Source organism: Hermetia illucens, chromosome 1, assembly GCF_905115235.1.
Source record: "Hermetia illucens chromosome 1, iHerIll2.2.curated.20191125, whole genome shotgun sequence".
Taxonomy (NCBI): Eukaryota; Metazoa; Arthropoda; class Insecta; order Diptera; family Stratiomyidae; genus Hermetia; species Hermetia illucens.
In genome coordinates, this window is record NC_051849.1 from 194,530,861 (window position 1) to 194,549,784 (window position 18,924).

The 18,924-nt window shown below is 44.1% G+C and overlaps 1 protein-coding gene across 3 annotated transcripts in view; it reads right to left on the bottom strand.

The window, feature by feature from the left end:
• The window catches only part of LOC119646583 (ras-like protein), a 199,604-nt gene that overhangs the window by 9,335 nt on the left and 171,345 nt on the right, over positions 1 to 18,924 (bottom strand). For all 3 annotated transcript variants that reach the window (XM_038047077.1, XM_038047076.1, XM_038047075.1), the window contains 3 exons: positions 18,734 to 18,892; positions 4,554 to 4,706; positions 4,302 to 4,482 (listed from right to left, as the gene is read on the bottom strand). In XM_038047077.1, the coding sequence (XP_037903005.1) occupies positions 4,302 to 4,482; positions 4,554 to 4,706; positions 18,734 to 18,892 (493 nt within the window). The remainder of the gene's footprint in view (positions 1 to 4,301; positions 4,483 to 4,553; positions 4,707 to 18,733; positions 18,893 to 18,924) is intronic.

Below are 18,924 nucleotides of genomic sequence, written 5' to 3' on the forward strand. Positions count from 1 at the left end.
ACGATGGGTGGACTAAAGTTACCAACAAAACAATTAAAGGAAAAGCAAAAGTGCCAGATGCGATTGTTAATTCCAGTAAGGGCAATCTCCCCTACGCGGAGATACTCAAAAAGGTCAAAGCTGATCCCGACCTAAAAGATCTGAGCGGAAATGTGCACAGAATCCAAAGAACCCAGAACCCTTCATGTTCGACCTAGAAAGATCCATCGTGGGCAAAACTGATGACTTTCGCACTCAGGCGAAAAACTCACTTGGGGAGAATGCCGCAATGCGTGCCCAAAAACATGAGATCTATATAGAATGTAAGGATCTCGATGAAGTGACATCGAAAGGAGAAAGTTGTACTGCTCTGAAGGAGCAATTCAAGTCCGGAATCTAGGAAGGCGCTCACTGCAATGAGAAAATGAGGTTTATTCAAATAAACCTGAATCATTGCAGGGTCACTCAGGATTTACTTAAGCAGACCACGTTCGAATCTAAGACGGAAATCGCCATTATAAGTGAGCCGTACAGAAACCGTCGCGGTGGCATATGGGTCACAGATTCGACTGGTGGAGCGGCCATATGGGCTTGTGGTCGACAGGCCATACAATTTACTGCAAGTCAGGCAGCCAGTGGGTTTGTGTGGGCGAAAATAAGTGGTGTATATGTATTCGGCTGCTATGACCCATCAAGTTTGACACTGTCTGAATTCGAGGAAATGCTTGATAATTTTATTCTCGACGCAAGGGGACGAAGTCCAAAGGTAATTGCTGGTGATTTCAACGCTTTGGCCCTTGAGTGGGGTAGCAGAGAATCAAATGCCAGGGGGCGCATTTTATTAGAAGCTTTTGCGCAGATGGACATAGTTTTGGCTAACGAAGGTGCTGTGAAAACCTTTCAGAAAGGGGCGTCCGGACCTTTGTCAGTTCTGTGCTGGTGCGTGGCATATTCTGGTGCGTCGGCGAACGCTACATCCACAGCGATCACCAGGCAATCTTCTTTGAGGTATGTGTCGAGCCACAGGGCAAAGAGCTATCATGCCCGAAACCGAAAAAGATTTCAGGCTGGTCTGCAACAGCTTCGAATGAGATGTGGTTAGATCAACCTGATAAAGCAGGCGCCTCTACGAAAAGAGCCGTCCATATGGGACAATGTATCGCCAAACCATCTAACGCGTCCATACCTAGGAGGTCTTTATTCCCCAGTAGAAGACCAAACTACTGGTGGAATGATGAACTGGCCAGTCTTTGATCAGCCTGCCACCGAATCAGAAGAGCGGTTCAGAGGGCGGTAGGTAGAACCGATCAGAGGTAAAAAGAGTGCGCCTATAAGGCTGGCCGCAAGAACCTCAAGTTCGTCATCCAGCGAAGTAAGGGGGAATATTTTAATGAGCTCTGCTCAGAAGCGGACATAAACCCGTGGGGAATTTCCAATAGAATCGAGATGTGACTATTCAGAGGCCGTTCATCTTCGCAGATTACGTACCCTACCCTCTTGCTGAAAATCATCCAGGGTTTCTACCCCCAGCGAGAGGAAAGCATCGGCACATTCCAACCACCGACCGTCAGAATGTGACGGCAATTCACCCAGTCACTAGAGACGAGTTGCTAGAGATCTGCGGTAGAATAGAAGATAATAAAGCGCCGGGCTTGGATGCAATACCGAATAAAGCCCTTGGGCTTATCGTGAAATTCAGCCCGGAAATGTTTATTGAGTTGCTTCAAGCGTGCATGTCCGAGGCAATATTTCCAGCGGCATGCAAGCGGCAGAAGTTGGTACTTCTGCTTAAGCCTGGTAAACCTCCAGGTGAACCATCCTCATACTGACCCATATGTCTTTTGGACACTGTGGGGAAAATGTTAGAGCGGGTAATCTATAATAGATTACTCCGGTTGATGAGAGCCAAGGCGGCCTTTCAGACCAGCAGTATGGGTTTCGTAAAGCCAGATCAACCATTGATGCCATCAAATCATACTGGCTTGGCCGAAGATGCAATTCACGGAAAGGGTAGTACCAGCAAATATTTCGTGGTAGTAACCCTGGACGTGAAAAATGCATTCAATTCGGTCAATTGGAATCTAATATACAAATCCTTAGCGAAGATTGGTATTCCAGTCCCCCCGCCCGGCAGTAAGGGTTCCGTTCCGGATTAACCATTAATGCCATCAAAATGTTTACTGACTTGGCCGAAGATGCAATCCACGGAAAGGGTCGTACTAGCAAATATTGCATAGTAGTGACCCTGAATGTGAGAAATGCATTCAATTCGGCCAATTGGAACCTAATACGGGAATCTCTGGCGAACATTGGTATTGCCGCTTATCTTGGAGCTATTGTCAACGGCTATTTACAAGAACGGAGGCTTTAGTGTGACACCGATCACGGATCCCAGGAGTATGTTGTCTCCGCGGGTGTTCCACAGGGCTCCGTACTGGGGCCGCTGCTGTGGAACGTTATGTACAACGATGTACTTAATCTTCTCCTTCCGGAGGAAGCCACGGTCGTGTGCTACGCCGACGATATAGCGCTGGTTGTGGGCGCAAAGTACCTCGAAGATGCAGAGTTATACTCTTGCGAAGCGATCAATGCTGTTAAGAGTTGGCTAGAGAGTTCTGGTCTGACACTTGCAGAGGAAAAAATGGAAGCAGTTCTCATAACCAAGCGCCGTAAAAGCAATTTTGCCCGTATTCAAATTGGGGATCATATTATCCCTTCTAAGCCTACTTGGGAGTGATGATAGACGGGAAACTTAGCTATAAGCAACAAGTGCGGTATGTTTATGACAAAGCATACACTGCAAGTGTGACCCTGGCAAGGATGATGTCGAATGTGGGGGGGGGGCATGGCACGCTTCCAGGTTGCTTATAGCTAGGGTAGTGAGTTCAACGCTGCTCAATGCAGCTACAGTTTGGGAAAAGGCATTGCAGGTTGCAATTAACGCTAACAAACTGAGTTCAGTATACAGAAGAACAGCCCTAAGGATGTGCTCGGCATTCAGGACTGTCTCAGAGGATGCAGCATTCGTCATTTCTGGAATGATGCCCATTGACATCTTGGCAGATGAGATGACGAATATATAATATATAATCCGAAGTCTATCTTTCCTTTATCGCAGACGAAGAACGCCGAAAGGGAGAGATCTCTAAATAGATGGCAAGAGCGTTGGGAACGCTCGGGGAAGGGTCGGTGGACACACAGGCTCATCCCTGCCATCAAAGAGTGGTTGGAGAGACGGCACGCTGAGATTAATTATAATCTTACTCAGTTTCTCACGGGGCATGGAGGATATCGCCAGTATCTGTTCAGGTTTAAACTAGATACCTCACCCGATTGTCCAATTGCAATGCAAAGGAAGAAATTAGAGAAGACTCTAGGGCAGGTGCTAGTATCAGAGAATCTGCTGCGAAGAATGTTAACATGTCAGGAAGACTGGGATGCGATCAACTCCATGGTCGTATCTATCCAGAGCAAACTGCGAAAGGCAAACGAGACTAGTAAAGCGCGGTTATGTACGCCGCGTAAAGATGAAAGGAGACCAAGCTAAAATGAGCTGACTCCGCCCCGTGATGCAATACCGTACCCCGTTCCGGGGAGTCCGGAGTGGTTTTAGTGGGTAAGAATCCCACACGCTGGCGTGTCCAGGCCAGTGTCTTTTAAAGATTTCCACCTCCTAAAAAAAAAGACGGACAGAGGACAGACAACTTAAGAGATCGAGAAGATATGCATGTATGTTGTTCCGACCTACAGTTTTCTAACGCTTTTCTTTCGAGTTAACTCACCATTAATGGCTGCCATAATTTTCAGTACAAAGGTTTGGATCACCAAATCTATAAAACCTGTCATAATTAACTTTTTCTAATTATTTTAAGTGTACCATAAAATAACTACATCGCTACCCTCCTATCGATTTATTAATCTCTAACAAATTGCTGTCATGCTAGCTTCAATATTTCCAGCACTTTAAAAACTCACGAAAAAGGCCTACTTTTGGTATAGTCACGGAGAAGTTGATTTAATATCAGGGTACCAAAGAATAAAAATCAATGTTAGCAAGAAAAAACAAAACCTCAAAACATTATTTGAAAGGCTCATTGGAAGGAATATTATATAAAAATAAGGAACAAGCTCTGATAGGAAAAGCTTTGTAAAATCAATAAAAACTGTAGCAGATTTTCAGACCAGATACAGGAAAAATTAGAAGTTTGGACCACACTTTAAAAAAAAAAAATAACGCCAATAAAAAATCATAATAAAAAATAATAAATTTTTATTACAGTACAAAAGTTTTCATTCTTCATAACGTTCGGAAGGCATCTTACCAATAATTAAAAATGATCTCCGAGTCTCACTTTCTGGAGTAGGTTCATAATAGGAGCATGTTGAATCTGGACTCAAGGCAAAGTCACTTCCATTTTGTACATCACTCGTAGACCGTTTTAATTTTGGAAATTTATTAAATACCCGCCAAAATCTGCATACATCTCTAAATACACTCCACACCTGAGATGAATAAATTAAATTAGTGATGGTTTAAAATTTCACCTTATCTTAGGCATTCCAATCTTTCCTACCTGTTCAACACTCTCGCGAACTGAAATTTCATGGAAGCAGGCACAAGATATCTCCCGAAATCGACGTTGTCCCTCCTCGGTCGTTACCATCCTGTCACCCCATTGATCTGTTTTGTTGCCCACCAGAATGACTGGGACGTCTGACATGCCGTCCTGGAAAACGTCAAAATTAAATTAACATGCACTAAAATAGCCTTAAAGACTGAATAAATGAATTTGTGATTGAATGAAATCGAATAAAAACTTGAAGAAGATACTTCCTTTGAAGGTGTGGTTAGCACGTGTTCAGTTTCTTTTTCCCCATCAGATAAGATACGAAATGTTTAGCAAAATTGTTGTCTGTCACGACTGTGGGTCATGGGAGTAAGGCTGAAATCTGAGAAGAATCTTCAAGCTACCATTCTTTGCGATAGGCATTGTCTATTTCTGTTGGCCACGATAAAAATTTATCTTTCTTCCGCATTGAAAGCATGAAATGGATCCTAATTGACAATAGAAATGTAGAAAGCTTCTGAAAATATGTTTTATTTTTACCATTTCTAGTCGAAAATGTATAGGAATTTACAGAGGACATGATAATGAGAGGTAGCGAAATCTTTCTAAGAAAGATATGGTTCTAAACAACTAAGATAACGTACCCGTTTCCACGAGTTACGTTACATGCTCTTTCTAGACTTTAGCCGGAAAATTATATCAAATGATGACAAAACTTTGAGGGTTTCGATTGCTTTATTGACATTTTGTTGTCAATCTCCAAGTGAATGCAAATGAACAGTGAATTGCATGCGAAACGAAGCCTTTCAACCTCCCTTGACGGGTACATGTCGTTTTTCAATGGTGACAATTGCAACCTACCCTGGAAAAGTGGATAAGTTCGAAGGTCTTCCTGAAAATCAACTTTTTCGAAGAACACAGAGTTGAAGACCCCGTCAAGTAACAATCGAAAGTCAGCAGGCCGCTGGGCGGAGGGGTGCTTCCGAGTGACCCGATTTTGGGACTAACCTATATATCAGGTGAAGATATATAACATTTTATTGGAAACAGAAGGGTGCCTGCGACGAAAATGGCAGGGTCGCAGCTTTCAAATCTGATCTGATAGTCAAACAGTGTTATCAGCACCGGATGTCCTTAAAAAATGAAAATGAAAGTTATGGATTTGCATTCTCCAAGTGAAAAGAAGTCATAGACCTCGAAACCACCCGCGATAATGACCAATAATGTCGAGGCTGAGGCGCGGATTTCGGAGGCCTCACCAAATTTACGTCTCCCTACCAAGAAATTTGTAGAAGGCTTGCTTTCCAACTCAATGCAAAGCTTGCATTAATGTAGTGCCTACGCGCAGCCAGCTAGAAAAGAAAGTGCGCTAACTCTCACTTTGGGAGAAACTGGAAATCCGACTACGGCCGCAACGTCGGCCATACTACTGCTTAAATCTTCCCGCAAACGGAAAAGGAAAGTTCGGCACAAGGAAATTTCAGCCACCAAGGGAGGGAAGGGAGAACTGAAGACTGAATCCTGTCTGTGAAAAGCTTCCTTTACTCTTACTAAGAAAAGTGAAAGAAAGGGAAGCTGGTGATGTGGACGTTACTGGTTTAATGTTGGTCTGTCAAAAATGGAGCCAAGCGGCCCAAACACCGTGAACTTGGGAAGAATTCAAGCCGATGGCAGAGGAAGACACTACCGAAGAAGGTGAATGAGGATATGCGCGTAACTGCACTAGGAGTGATGATATTCAGAGAAATCGGACGTAAGCAAACGGAAATTTCTGCGGAAGGCGGGGACAAATCGGTACCACATAGTAAACTCTTCTTTTAACGGTAATCTGCGGAGGGAGCGTAAGAGCAGCAGATCTGTGGTGTGATCCGCACTAAAGACTACATCTATGCTTCGGCGACTGAGACTGGTGTGCCGGAAGGTAATTAAATCAGTGTTTCAAATCCTCTAAGGATAGCAATGTATATCTGATACATAATTCGCCATCCCCGGGGGAGTTTGTGGGAAAGAATACTAGAGCCTTGAACGAAGTCAAGATTTAACAATCAAGGTTTTCGCGATAGGCTTCTCCATTTCGAGAGAACTGATGAGGCTGCCTTAAAGTGGCTCTAGCAGTTAATTTCGGGTTTGAGTTCTGGTGGTTGACCCAAGTTCATTGTTGTGAACTGAGAGAAAGGAAGGCAGGTGACATCATCTACATGTCAGGCGAAAAGAACCCCGGCATGGACTTCAGACACTGGAGGGTAAAGTTCATGAATGGAAGGAAAGCCCAATCTACAAACGTGGCGGGTTTCAGTTTGGTATTGGAACTGGACCAAAAGAGTCTGAAGGTGCTTATGGATTGTCACCATATGGAGCTCGAATTTTTTCTCAATGGATTGAAATTCAATCATATCAGGGAACTGTAGAGCATCATCTCCATTTTGAGAGCGAAGAAGAATGATGGTCTTGGATTCACATAAGAGTAAATTACAGCATTTTTCGAAGCCCTTCTCCACAATGGAACTGCGGCATTTCCGAAGGGACTACAGAGTCAATCCTACCTGCCAATAACTTCTACAACGGCATTTACCGAATAGACGAAGGAGGGGGAATCAGAGACGTGAACGTTACAAATCGTACGGCACATTGGAGGCAAGCACCACCGACTGCATTGCCGGCAGTGAGATTACCTCCACCAGACGCAATCAACTGCCGCCGACCTGGCATGAGGCTGGCGCATGCGTTTTCGCCTTCTTCTTTCCCTGACTTTCGGAGTGTACGGACGCCGGCCACTTTTGTCAAAACACAAAAAAATTATATTTGGAAATTTATCAGTGAATTAAATAACTCCTAAAACAAAACCAAGTCAAAATATATAATATAATAATAATCGTTGGTGTAACAATCTATATTAGATCAGGGCCTTGAGGTGTGTTAGAGTACTTCATTCAAGACCGTGACGGTATACTACAGTACACTGTAGGAGACAATGTGGTCAGCATTGGGCTCGCCCGGGATTATTACCCTGATTCGACTCAGGTACTCATTCACAGCTGAGTCGACTGGTATCCGACATCCAGTAACGATAATAAATCTCGCTGGCACCGATAAGGTTTGAACCGCGACCTTCTGCTACGATAGTCCAATGTTCTAACCACTTAAGCCATCCAAACACATAAACGAAAATATATAAGAAAAATAAACTTTCATAATAAAAGTGACAAACAATTTGCCAGTGAATTAAATAACTCCTAAATAGGCGACCCCGGGAGAAATAAATTATACGCGCCGTCACTAACACACAAAATGCATTCCACACTCGGGGCAAAGACGCCACTCCAAACTGACTTGGGAATGCTGTTTGTGCGTAGTTTTTCGTTTCCTCGACGGGGAGACCATTGGATTAGTCGTGGATGTGTTAGAGGACAGCTCCTACGGCAGGCTAAAGGAGCTGCTTATATGCCGGCTAAATCACTTCCTGGACTAGTTGACGCTGGGCGACCGTAACGCCAACCAGCTGCTTCTTGAAATGAGGCAGCTGCGTGGAGATAAGGTTGGCTCAGAGCTTTTGAAAACGCTCTGGTTGCAGCGGCTGCCGGATAGTACCCACGCTATCTTGGTCTGCGCGGATTCGGGGTCACTGGAGGCGCTGTCCGCCTCGGGCAACAAAGTACACCAGGTGTACGCACGCCCCGTGGTCGCGGAAATCTCTAGAGACACTCGTTTGGAAGTTGGGGATCTGAAGCAAATGGTGACGACACTTGCGGACGCTGTTTACAAACTTTCGGCGATGGGGATAGGGGGGATGGGAGGGAGATTTCGATTGCAGTCACGGTCTGCTTCCCGAAAAGGGCGTACGAGTAGTCTCACGCCGGGATCCTCATCGGCTGGTACCACCATTTGGAGCATAAGCGACTAAATGTACCATCGAATGCAATTTCAGTACACTAAAAAAGGTAGGCTCGCTGGGAGCCACGGCGGCGGCTATCTAAAGCGAAGTACCACGTCGTCTCATAATTTTATGATTACAATTCCACTTATCCATGATTTCGTATATTCACTGACAAACTACCGTGTTTTGACAACCTTGGATCTGGCCAAGACGTATCACCAAATCCCTTTTGCTCCCTTTAAATGGTTACCTACACACCTTTCGGACTCTTCGAATTCACCAAAATGACATTTGGCTTGTGCAATGCTGCGCAGACATTTCAGAGATTCATCTACTCTGTCCTACGAAACTTCAACTTTTGTTTTGTCTACATGGATGATGGTTTGGCCGCCTCTTCTTCCTAATCTGAGAATTTGAACCATCTCGAATCCATTTTTTAACGTGTCCTTGGCCGGGGTCGTTCTAAACGTTGACAAATGCAAATTCTTACAGATGCAAGTGAAATTTCTCGGCCACATGATCACCGCTGACGGAATTCAGACGCAGACAAGACTGGAGCGATCAAAAACTTTTCGCTGTCACCACGGTTAAGGGCATGGTCAACTTCTATCGCCGTTTCCTGCCTAATGCCGATCATCACCAAGCGATCCTCAATGCTTACTTGTCTGGGCTCAAAATTAAAGACTCCTGCGAGCTTGCTTGGTATACTGAGGCCGTCCGGCCGTTTGAAACTGCCAAACAACAGTTTGTTGATGCCACACTGCTGACATTTCCTGGACCAGATACACCCCTAGCCGTGTTTGTCGATGCCTCAGACACAGCAGTAGGCGCCGCTCTTCATCAACTGGTGGACCAAACCTGGCAACTGTTGAGCTTCTTTTCGAAACAACTCAACATAATTCAACGTAACTACAGCGCCTACGATCGTGAGCTACTCGCGTCATAACTCTCCATTAAATACTTCCGCTTCTCCTTTTAGAGCACGCCTTTCACCGTGCTTACGGCCCACAAGCCCCTTACTCTCGCGCTTAAATGAAAGCCCGACAAAGCATCCCCTCGCCAACTAAGCTTCATCAGCCTTCGCAACTAAGCTTCATCAGCCAGTTTACTTCCAACACGTGTTTGGAAAAGACATCGGCGTTGCGCACGCTTCGTCACTAATCGTGGAGGTCACAGTCTCCGCGGTGGTGGATTATACTGCCGATGGCGCAGAAAGACGACGTAAAGCTTCAGAGCCTGAGAGCAAACTCCAAATACAAGCTCGAGGAGTTTCCCATCTACGGTTCATATTCCTACTTACTCTGCGACGCCTCAGACGAGGAACCCAAACTATTTATTCCGGTTACGCGGATTTTCGCAAGAAAGTATTCCACTCAGTACACTATCTTGCGCACTGAACCGCTTAGTCACTGGAAAATATTTCTGGCCGTCCATGAACAAGGACGTAAACTCTTGGGCCAAACAATGCATCGCGTACTAGAAGTGTGAGGTCAACAAGTACGTAAAAAAGGAAGTAGGCATCTTCTGTCGGTCGACCAAGCGCTTCCACACTATCCGCCTCGACATAATTGGCCCTTTGCGATACTCGCATGGATACAAGTATTGCCACACAATCATCGATAGGTTTATGGGGTGGCCAGAAGCAATAGCTCTGACTGAAATTATGGTGCAATCATGTGCCCCCAGGGACTTTGAGACATGTTCGCAGGTTCTCATTAGGGATTCCTCAGACCCCGCTCCACACGAAGGCCTCTTTAAAGTCCTGGAGCGACGGGAGCACTCCTTCAAACTCGACATTTGGGGCGGGCTCAAATGGGTCTCCTCTTCGATGCTGAAAACTGAAACGGGGACACTCCAAACAAGCGCCCGCGAGGCGTCAGGTTCGCCCGGTAACCCAATTGGCGAAATTACGTCCCGGGTTCTTCCGCTGAACATGCGCGGTCTTAACTTTACGTGGAAAACTAGCGGTGTAAATACTGCCCCATTTGTTAGTTTATATTGTGCTAGTCGTAACGATCCTATTATCGGCTATAATTAAGGATGAATGAATTTGTATGAATACATGAAACGCAGAAAAAGCTACTTATCTTAAGGACTGTCATAGTCGACTGCTATTAAATTCGTAAAATAAATCGATAGCATAATCTATGAAAGTAAAGTCTACAACCTCTAGTGAGGCAATTAAGCTTTTTGTAATATTTATGTATCTACGTAATTTCAGCCTAATAACATAAATTCCGCTTGTACGTTTTCTTTTATAATCAATATTTGAATCCATTATCTCGCAAATTCTCATTTATCCGTATTGATCCTATTATTGTGAACCTATCAACATTTTAAAGAGAGAATTTTAATTTCACCCTCATTCATCATTGAGTACAATTTTGCTAGGGACTAAGCGGAAATACAAACTCTTAGGAAGATACATACTTCCAGACGCATAAAAGATTTAACCAATTTCGCTGAATGAGTTTCAATTAAGCTGTACATCGATAATTTGGTGAATAAAGTACGAGCACATTCAAATCTTCTTAAATGGGTTCACGGATAAAAAATTACGACTTACAATATCTACGTACACTAATGGTTGACTCTATGCGTAATATTTGTATCTATGCACGTATAAAAGTGAAATCATATCCATGGGATTACAACAAATGTACCCCCAAATCGATTTTTAACATATTTTTCAGGACTTTTCCATAACCCTCCAGAATGGTATCCTAGGCTCCTCCTAATAATTGAGTATTTGCCCTTCATTATGTTATGGGAAAAATCTGATATCTGATCCAAGATTATATTTATGTGCGTAGTACAAGTTTTAGATAAACTTAATGGGGTTTTCAGTACGTGATTTTTAAACTGTAATCCTCGTTTCATGGGAATCCGTTGGCTTTTGTGACTTGTATGTTATACTATTATATATAAGCCCTACTTGGGGTTCTTATACTTTCAGTAGCTTTCAGATGATTAAAAAAGGTATCAAGTAGCATTTTTTAGAATTATCACAAAAAGCTTTCTTTGGAATTTGGGGAGCACATCAACTGAGTGAGAATATTTTCCAGTAAATACCAACTTTCAATACTTCCTTCCTATCTCAATTATCACCCGTTGCTGAAATCTTTTTGAATGTGCAGATGAAATTCGCAATTCCTTGTACGTATTATGTTATTTTCGTGTATACGCGATTAGGGTATTTATGTACGTCGGCATTCACTCATTTTGAAAATAGGAAATTGTATCGTCCCGACAGCGGTCACGATTGGACGTGGCAAGCAGCAAGGAAATGATTCTTCAATATCTGGAACATCTTGAACCGACTTCGGTCGGCAGGCAGCTGAGACGGACGAGCAGAACAAAAAATTTTCTTTTCAAGATCTATTTTGCCGACCGACGTTAGTCGAGCGGAAAGCATAAATTTTTATATTGTTTTCTTTTCTCCACAGGTGGAAATTACACCCCCAGCCAAGAGGACTGTAGGTAACAGCAGCAGAGGAAAGCAAGGAGATGTCCGCCAAGAGGAGGAAGATCGGGGGCCCCTGACGAAGAGGGGGGCCCGAGCCCCGGAGACGAGACTCGAGCAGACTTGCTCGAAATCATCAATATGTTGAAGGAGGAGATTACGGAACTCCGTGCGGAGTTCCGTGCGGAAAGACAAAAACGGCCGGAAAAGGAAAACCTGCAACAAAAAACCGGACAACCGATTGAAGTGGAGGACATCGTGGGATGTGCATCTGCTTTCGCCGAAGCCTTATTAGTAGAAACAACAACATCGGGGGACGAGGACCAGTTCAACTTTGTCACCAGGTGAAAACCAAGAAAAACTAAGGCTAGTGCAAAAAGTATTAAGGATACTGGAAGCACTCCCCAGGCCAATATCACCCCAATCCCCGCCCAGAAACCCAAAAAACCGAAAATAGCCGTAATTACTGGATACTCATTAAACGTCCCTTTGTTGGTAAGGTCATTTAAGGCAAAAGGGGTAAAAACAACGCTAAAGAATACGAGGGTGGATAAGACCCTCATTTTCACCGACTCCATCGAGGATCACGGCAAAATCTTTGCGCTTATCAAAAAGCAAGGCTTCAGCGCCACAACTAGTACCTCTCTATCCCTGAGAACGCAGTCTCTTATTATTCGAGGACTACATCAGGAAACCGATGCTGCGGAAATTCTTGCTGAGCTCAAGTCACAACAGAGCTCCGGAGCTAAAAATCCGATCAGTGGCTAACTTCCTGACAGAACAGGACAAAGCTATCCATAAGGAGAATCCTACACTCAGAATTAAGTCTCAATCGGGACTTTTCATAGTGGCCTTCGAGCCCTCTTGGTGAAATACATACTGTACCAGAAGGTTACCTTAGAAAAAATAAAGCCATTGGAACAGATACAATGTTTCAACTGTCAGAATTTAGGGCACGTAGCTCAAAATTGTACAATTGTACACCGGTGCGTAAGGTAGACGACCAACTTGCTGGGTTCCGTGAATTGGTTGGAGTTCTTGCTTCAGCCACCATGAACGAGCAACGGCAATTCGCCGCCATCAAACTCATCCTTAGTCTATGGAGTCAAATATCGTTACTTTTAACTCCGCGCCCCTTGTATCACACGTCCGAAGTGTCAGACATTTATTGTGTTTTGGAGACTCATCTTAAAAGCAGGCATAACTTCACCGGATATAATACCATCCGGGACGAGAACAGCATCGGCTAATAATCAAAAAAGATTATGAATTCGAGGAAGTTGTCTATGCTAACTTGTTCCGCTGCGGCGGCGTTCATTAAAACGGCAGATAGTAAACGCATTCTTATAGTCTCCTCATTAGGTGCCAATCTAAAAATAAGGAACTGGGCCATGACTTAAAAGTCTTCAGCGATCTCCAGTTGAAACCTAATTACCTTGTCTTTGGAGGCGACTTCAACTCCAGGCACACTCACTGGGGCGACACGGCCATTAACTGTAATGGGAAAATCCTGCTAAAATGGATCCACGACCCTTTCTCGCCAACCAATCTCGTAATGGTCTTGCCGAATTCTCCGCCAAGGTCCGGTAGTCAATCTATAATAGACTACTTTCTTCTGTCTATCGAAATGAAGCAAAGCTTTCAAGTAATATCATACGCAGGTATGGTATCACACAACAGGTATGCCTGACTATTTCGCGGCCAATCTCAAACTGTCCTGACTATTTTCTCTGAAAAAGAGAGTAATGACGACAATTAGGTCTTTCGCCCACACTGACTGCGATAAATTCAGGGCTGAGTTAGCACCAAAACTCAACTTGAAAAAGCTCACAAATAATCGCAATTTGTCGGACAAAGACATCGACGAGGCTATTTACTTGGCGTCTGACGCTATTGACACTGCTACACGCAGGAACTCTCAGTTGATAAAAGTCGATGAGTTTGAGTTCAATTCTCTTCCACATGAGATAATGCTCCACTTGAAAGTTAGGCAGATTTGGAGGCGCAATCTCAAGCGCAAATTTCACGAACACGGGAAACAAAATCAATTCAGAATATAAAGCATTACTCTCCCGGATTAACTGTCTCAGTACGCTAAACTGTGGTATGGTGGCGACTTTCCGTAGCAAGAAATTGACCCCCAAACTTGCAGACATTAAACCTAGCGCTGATATGTTCCAAAATATCAACAGGTTAACGTACGAGTCTGCAGTGATGCTGGTAAAGCAAAATCATTTACAGAATTATTTGAGTGGCAGCTCAACGCAACACCCTCCTAGCAACAGAACGGCTCTCACTGAAACTGTTGACTTAGTAGTCAGAGAATTCACTTCCAGGAACTGCTATAGAATTACGTGTTTTTCTACCAAGAACCCTTCCCACAAGCCTACTGATTCGAGCGAATTTCTGAGTTTATCACAACTCACAGCTATTATCCATAAGCTTAACGGTAAGAAGTCAGCAGGTCCAGACGGAATTATGAATTTCGTCTTAAAAAACCTTCCGGTAGCCTCCATTGAGTTCATAGTTGCGGTTTTTAATAACTGCATTAATAATGGCTATTTCCCATCCACCTGGAAAATAGCCGAAATTATAGCCATTCGGAAAAGAGGTGCCTCCTGCGGACCCGTTTCATTTTTATCTAACTTTAGGAAACTTTTTGAAAGAGCATGGATCGTTGGGCTAGTCCAACACTGCAATCTCAATAAGATTATTCCAGACCATCAGTTCGGTTTCCGTGCTAAACACGGAACACAGCACACCCTGAGCTACCTCCACGATACTGTGGGTAGCGAACTTAACGTCAAAAATAAACCTACGGTAGCTTGCGCTCTAGTCTTAGAAAAGGCCTTTGATTCCGTGTGGGTAAACGGTTCAATCTACAAACTAATCAATCCCAATCCCGACGATCAGACCTGGAAGATAGACATTTTTACTTCAGCGTTGGAAATGAGATTTCCGATCTCTTGCCGGTAACTTCTGGAATGCCGCGGGGATCCATTTCTGGTCCCACTTTGTACAACATTTTCACTGCTGATGTCCCCTCCCCTGAGGTTGGTACAGAACTTTTGCAATATGCAGACGACACACTCGTCAGCTCCTCCAATTTTCGATCAGACAAGGCAGTTAGCGATATAGAGGATTACTAGGTTGACCTCTGCTACTACTACCATAGCTGGGGTATTAAAATTAATTCAGCCAAGACACAAGTTTGCGTTTTTAGGAGGAAATCTAGATACTTGGGATCTAGATCCATCCACAGGAAGGCTAAACGCCTGAAACTGGAAATCGGGAATACTATAGTAAGAGGGTCGAAATCGATCAAATATCTAGGAATCAATTTCAATGAATTCCTAGGATATAACAATCATGTGAAACTCACTATTCATCATTATCAACGGCGCAACCACCGGTATCCCGTCTAGGCCTGCCTTAATAAGGAACTCCAAACATCCCGGTTTTGAGCCGAGGTCCACCACTTCGATATCTCTAAAAGCTGTATGGCGTCCTGACCTACCCCATCGCTCCATTTCAGGCAGAGTCTGCCTCGTCTTCTTTTCCCTTTGTCCTTATAAACTTTCCGGGCTGGATCATCCTCATCCATACGAATTAAGTGACCCGCCCACCGTAACCTATTGAGCCGAATTTTATCCACAACCAGACGGTCGTGGTATTGCTCATAGGTTTGGTCGTTATGTAAGCTACGGAATCGTCCACCTTCATGTAGAGGGCCAAAAGCTCCTCAGAGGATTCTTCTCTCGAACGCGACCAAGACTTCGCAATTTTTCTTCCTAAGAATCCAAGTCTCCGAGGAATACATGAGGACTGGCAAGATCATTGTCTTGTACAGCAAGAGCTTTGACCCTATGGTGAGATGTTTCGAGCAAAACAGTTCTTGTCAGCTGAAATAGGCTCTGTTGGCTGACAATAACCGTGCGCGGATTTCATCATCGTAGCTGTCATTGGTTCTAATTTTCGACCCTAGATAGGAGATATTATCAACGGTCTCAAAGTTGTAGTCTCCTGCCTTTATTTTTCCCGTTTGACCAGCGTGGTTTGATGTTGCTGGTTGGTTGGTTTTTTTGTCCTGACGTTGCCACCATATATTTTGTCTTCCCTTCATTGATGGCCAGCCCAAGATTTCGCGCCCATTGCCGCCTGCTCGATCTGGATGAAGGCAGTTTGTACGTCTCGGGTGGTTCTTCCCATGATGTCGATATCGTCAGCATAAGCCAGTAGTTGGGTGCACTTAAAGAGGATCGTACCTCTTGCATTTACCTTAGCATCACGAATGACTTTCTCAAGGGCCAGGTTAAAGAGGACGCATGATAGGGCATCCCCTGGTTGTAGACCGTTATTGATGTCGAATGGTCTTAAGAGAGATCCTGCTGCTTTTATCTGGCCTCGCACATTGGTCAGGGTTAGCCTAGTCAGTCTTATCAATTTCGTTGGGATACCGAATTTTCTCATGACCGTGTACAGTTTTACCCTGACTTTGCTACCATAGGCGGCCTTAAAGTGGATGAATAGATGGTGTAACTATTGTCCATATTCCAACAGTTTTTCCATCGCTTGCCGCAGAGAGAAAATCTGATCTGTTACTGATTTTCCTGGAGTGAAGCCTCTTTGGTATGGGCCAATGATGTTCAGGGCGTATGGGGCTATCCGCCGTAGCAAGATAGTGGAAAATATCTTATGGATGGTACTCATATAATTGCTGTACGGTGTGATATCTCCCTTTTTTGGTATGTGACAGATAATGCCTCTTTGCCAGTCGTCAGGCATTGTCCCACACCTTGAGCACAAGTTGATAAACCACTTGGTGTAATTGGTCACCTTCATATTTAACCAATTCGGCTGTGATTCCATCGGGTCCTGGTGACTTATGATTTTTGAACCGATGAATTGCACGGATTGTTTCTTCTATACTTGGTGGTGGCAGTATTTGTCCGTCGTTTTCAGTTGGCGGGACCTCCAACTAGCCGATATTCTGGTTGTTCAGTAGTTCATCAAAGTACTCAATCCATCGCTCCAATATGTCCATTTTGTCGGAAATCAGATTTCCCTCTTTGTCTCGGCAGGATGAACATTGAGGTGTATAAGCATTCATCCTGCTGACTTGTTGGTTAAATTTTCGCACTCGGTGCTGTTGCTCCCCGTACTTTTCGAGTTCACAGACCTGTTGGTTCTCCCAGGCTTCCTTTTTCCGCCTGTGAAGTCGCTGCTCCGCTCGACGGAGTTCGTGATAAGTCTCTGCAACGCCACATTACTCGATATGCGGTATTCTTCCGTTCCGTTGCTAGCTTACATTCATCGTCAAACCAGCCGTTCCGACTCTTTGCGCGGCTGGGGCCACGTATCTTTATGGCCATATTTATGATAACGTTCTTCAGTGATTATGAAGATCGTTTGTTGATGCTTCATCTCCAGGATCTCTGTTGACTGCGGTTATTGCGGCATCCATTTCCCTCTTATAGGTATTGCGGAGGGCTGTGTTGTTGATGGCTTCAGTGTTAACTCTTAGCTGACTGTGAGAGGGGATTCTGGGTGGTGTTGTTATTCGAGTTCGGAGCACCATGCCAACGAGATAGTGATCCGAGTCTATATTGGCCACCCTATATGTTCTGACATTCATCAAGTCTGAGAGGTGGCGACGTTGCATCAGCACGTGGTCAATTTGGTTGAAAGTGGTCCCATCTATTATTTGTATTTTGATGTAAGCTAAAGGAGCCAACGTATAGCCTGAATACGGACTCCATCCCTACTTGACTGTTGAAATCTCCAAGTATGATTTTGATATCATATCTAGGATGGGCTTCGAGGGTTTGTTCTACTGCCTGATAGAAAATATCCTTCCCCGACTATGCAGTCTACGCCGGATGGCTGCTATAATATATGGTGTAACGACTTTTCTCGAGGAAACGGGTCCCTGTCCAACGCATCTCCTTTAACGATTTACATCAACCCTATATGTGGGCGGCGTATCGGATAGCTCCTTGGCAGCTCGATCTCTGTACACGTTCCTTTAGGAAATGCGCAAATCGTTATTCCTTTTTCGTTGCCCGGTTCGTCGTTGTAATATCCATGCAGGACGAGGCTCCTGTTGTGGCTTCGTAACTTCGGTTTTCCGTGTGTCAGCTCTACCCAACCACCAACCTGGGAGGACCAGTTGGTACAATTTGTCCCGTTTTTAGGCGCGGGAGACTCGCCATCATCCTTCTCCGTCTGCAGCTTTTCTTTAAGAAAGAGCTCCCAGCGTTCACCATATGGAGGTGGAGATAGGGTTTGGTAGTAGAGCTGTGGGTGTTGGTTCAGCAGGCGTTTCCCAGGTTTTACGCTCCATCGTGAGTACCAACCCACGTTTCGCCCTTTGACCATGTTTTATAAAAATAAAAAAGACAAGGATCGATGAAAAATTATAGATTTTTTTTACATAATAAAGTTACATATAGGGAAGTCTGGTAGGCCAAAGAATGTATAGCCACTCATTGTGATAACTCTAAGCTGGCTAAGCTAATTCTAAGCAACTTGTAAGTAAAATTAGAAGTAAGACACTATTTTTTGAAAATAAATGAAATGAAAAATGAGAAAATGGAAACTGTACCAGTAATCTCGTGCTATCCACAAACTTCAGTGCAATAAATAACAGTTGATTTACTTATCTAATCGCGTCATGAAAGCCTTCGATCTCTTAGGGAAAATGTGTTTGCTGTTAGTTACCAGTTTCTATCGCCTTGAAAAGCAACCCCTAATAGACGAAAACATCTCGTTCTTCGCAATTTCAAAGAATCGACGACGTAAAATTTTACTCAAAATGAAATGATTACTATATTAGCTCCTACGTCTTACCTTACTATTCGAACCCAATTTACGTCGTCGTTTATTGTAGTTAATTAAAAACTTCAAACGGTTACATTCATCAAAGCTACATTTGTCCGTGACGGAGTACATCAGGATGAAAGCGTCGGCCCAACGAATATTCGCTTCAAGTCCAATGTTTTCGCTCTCCTGGATTTCACGTTGTGAATGCCAATAAAGAC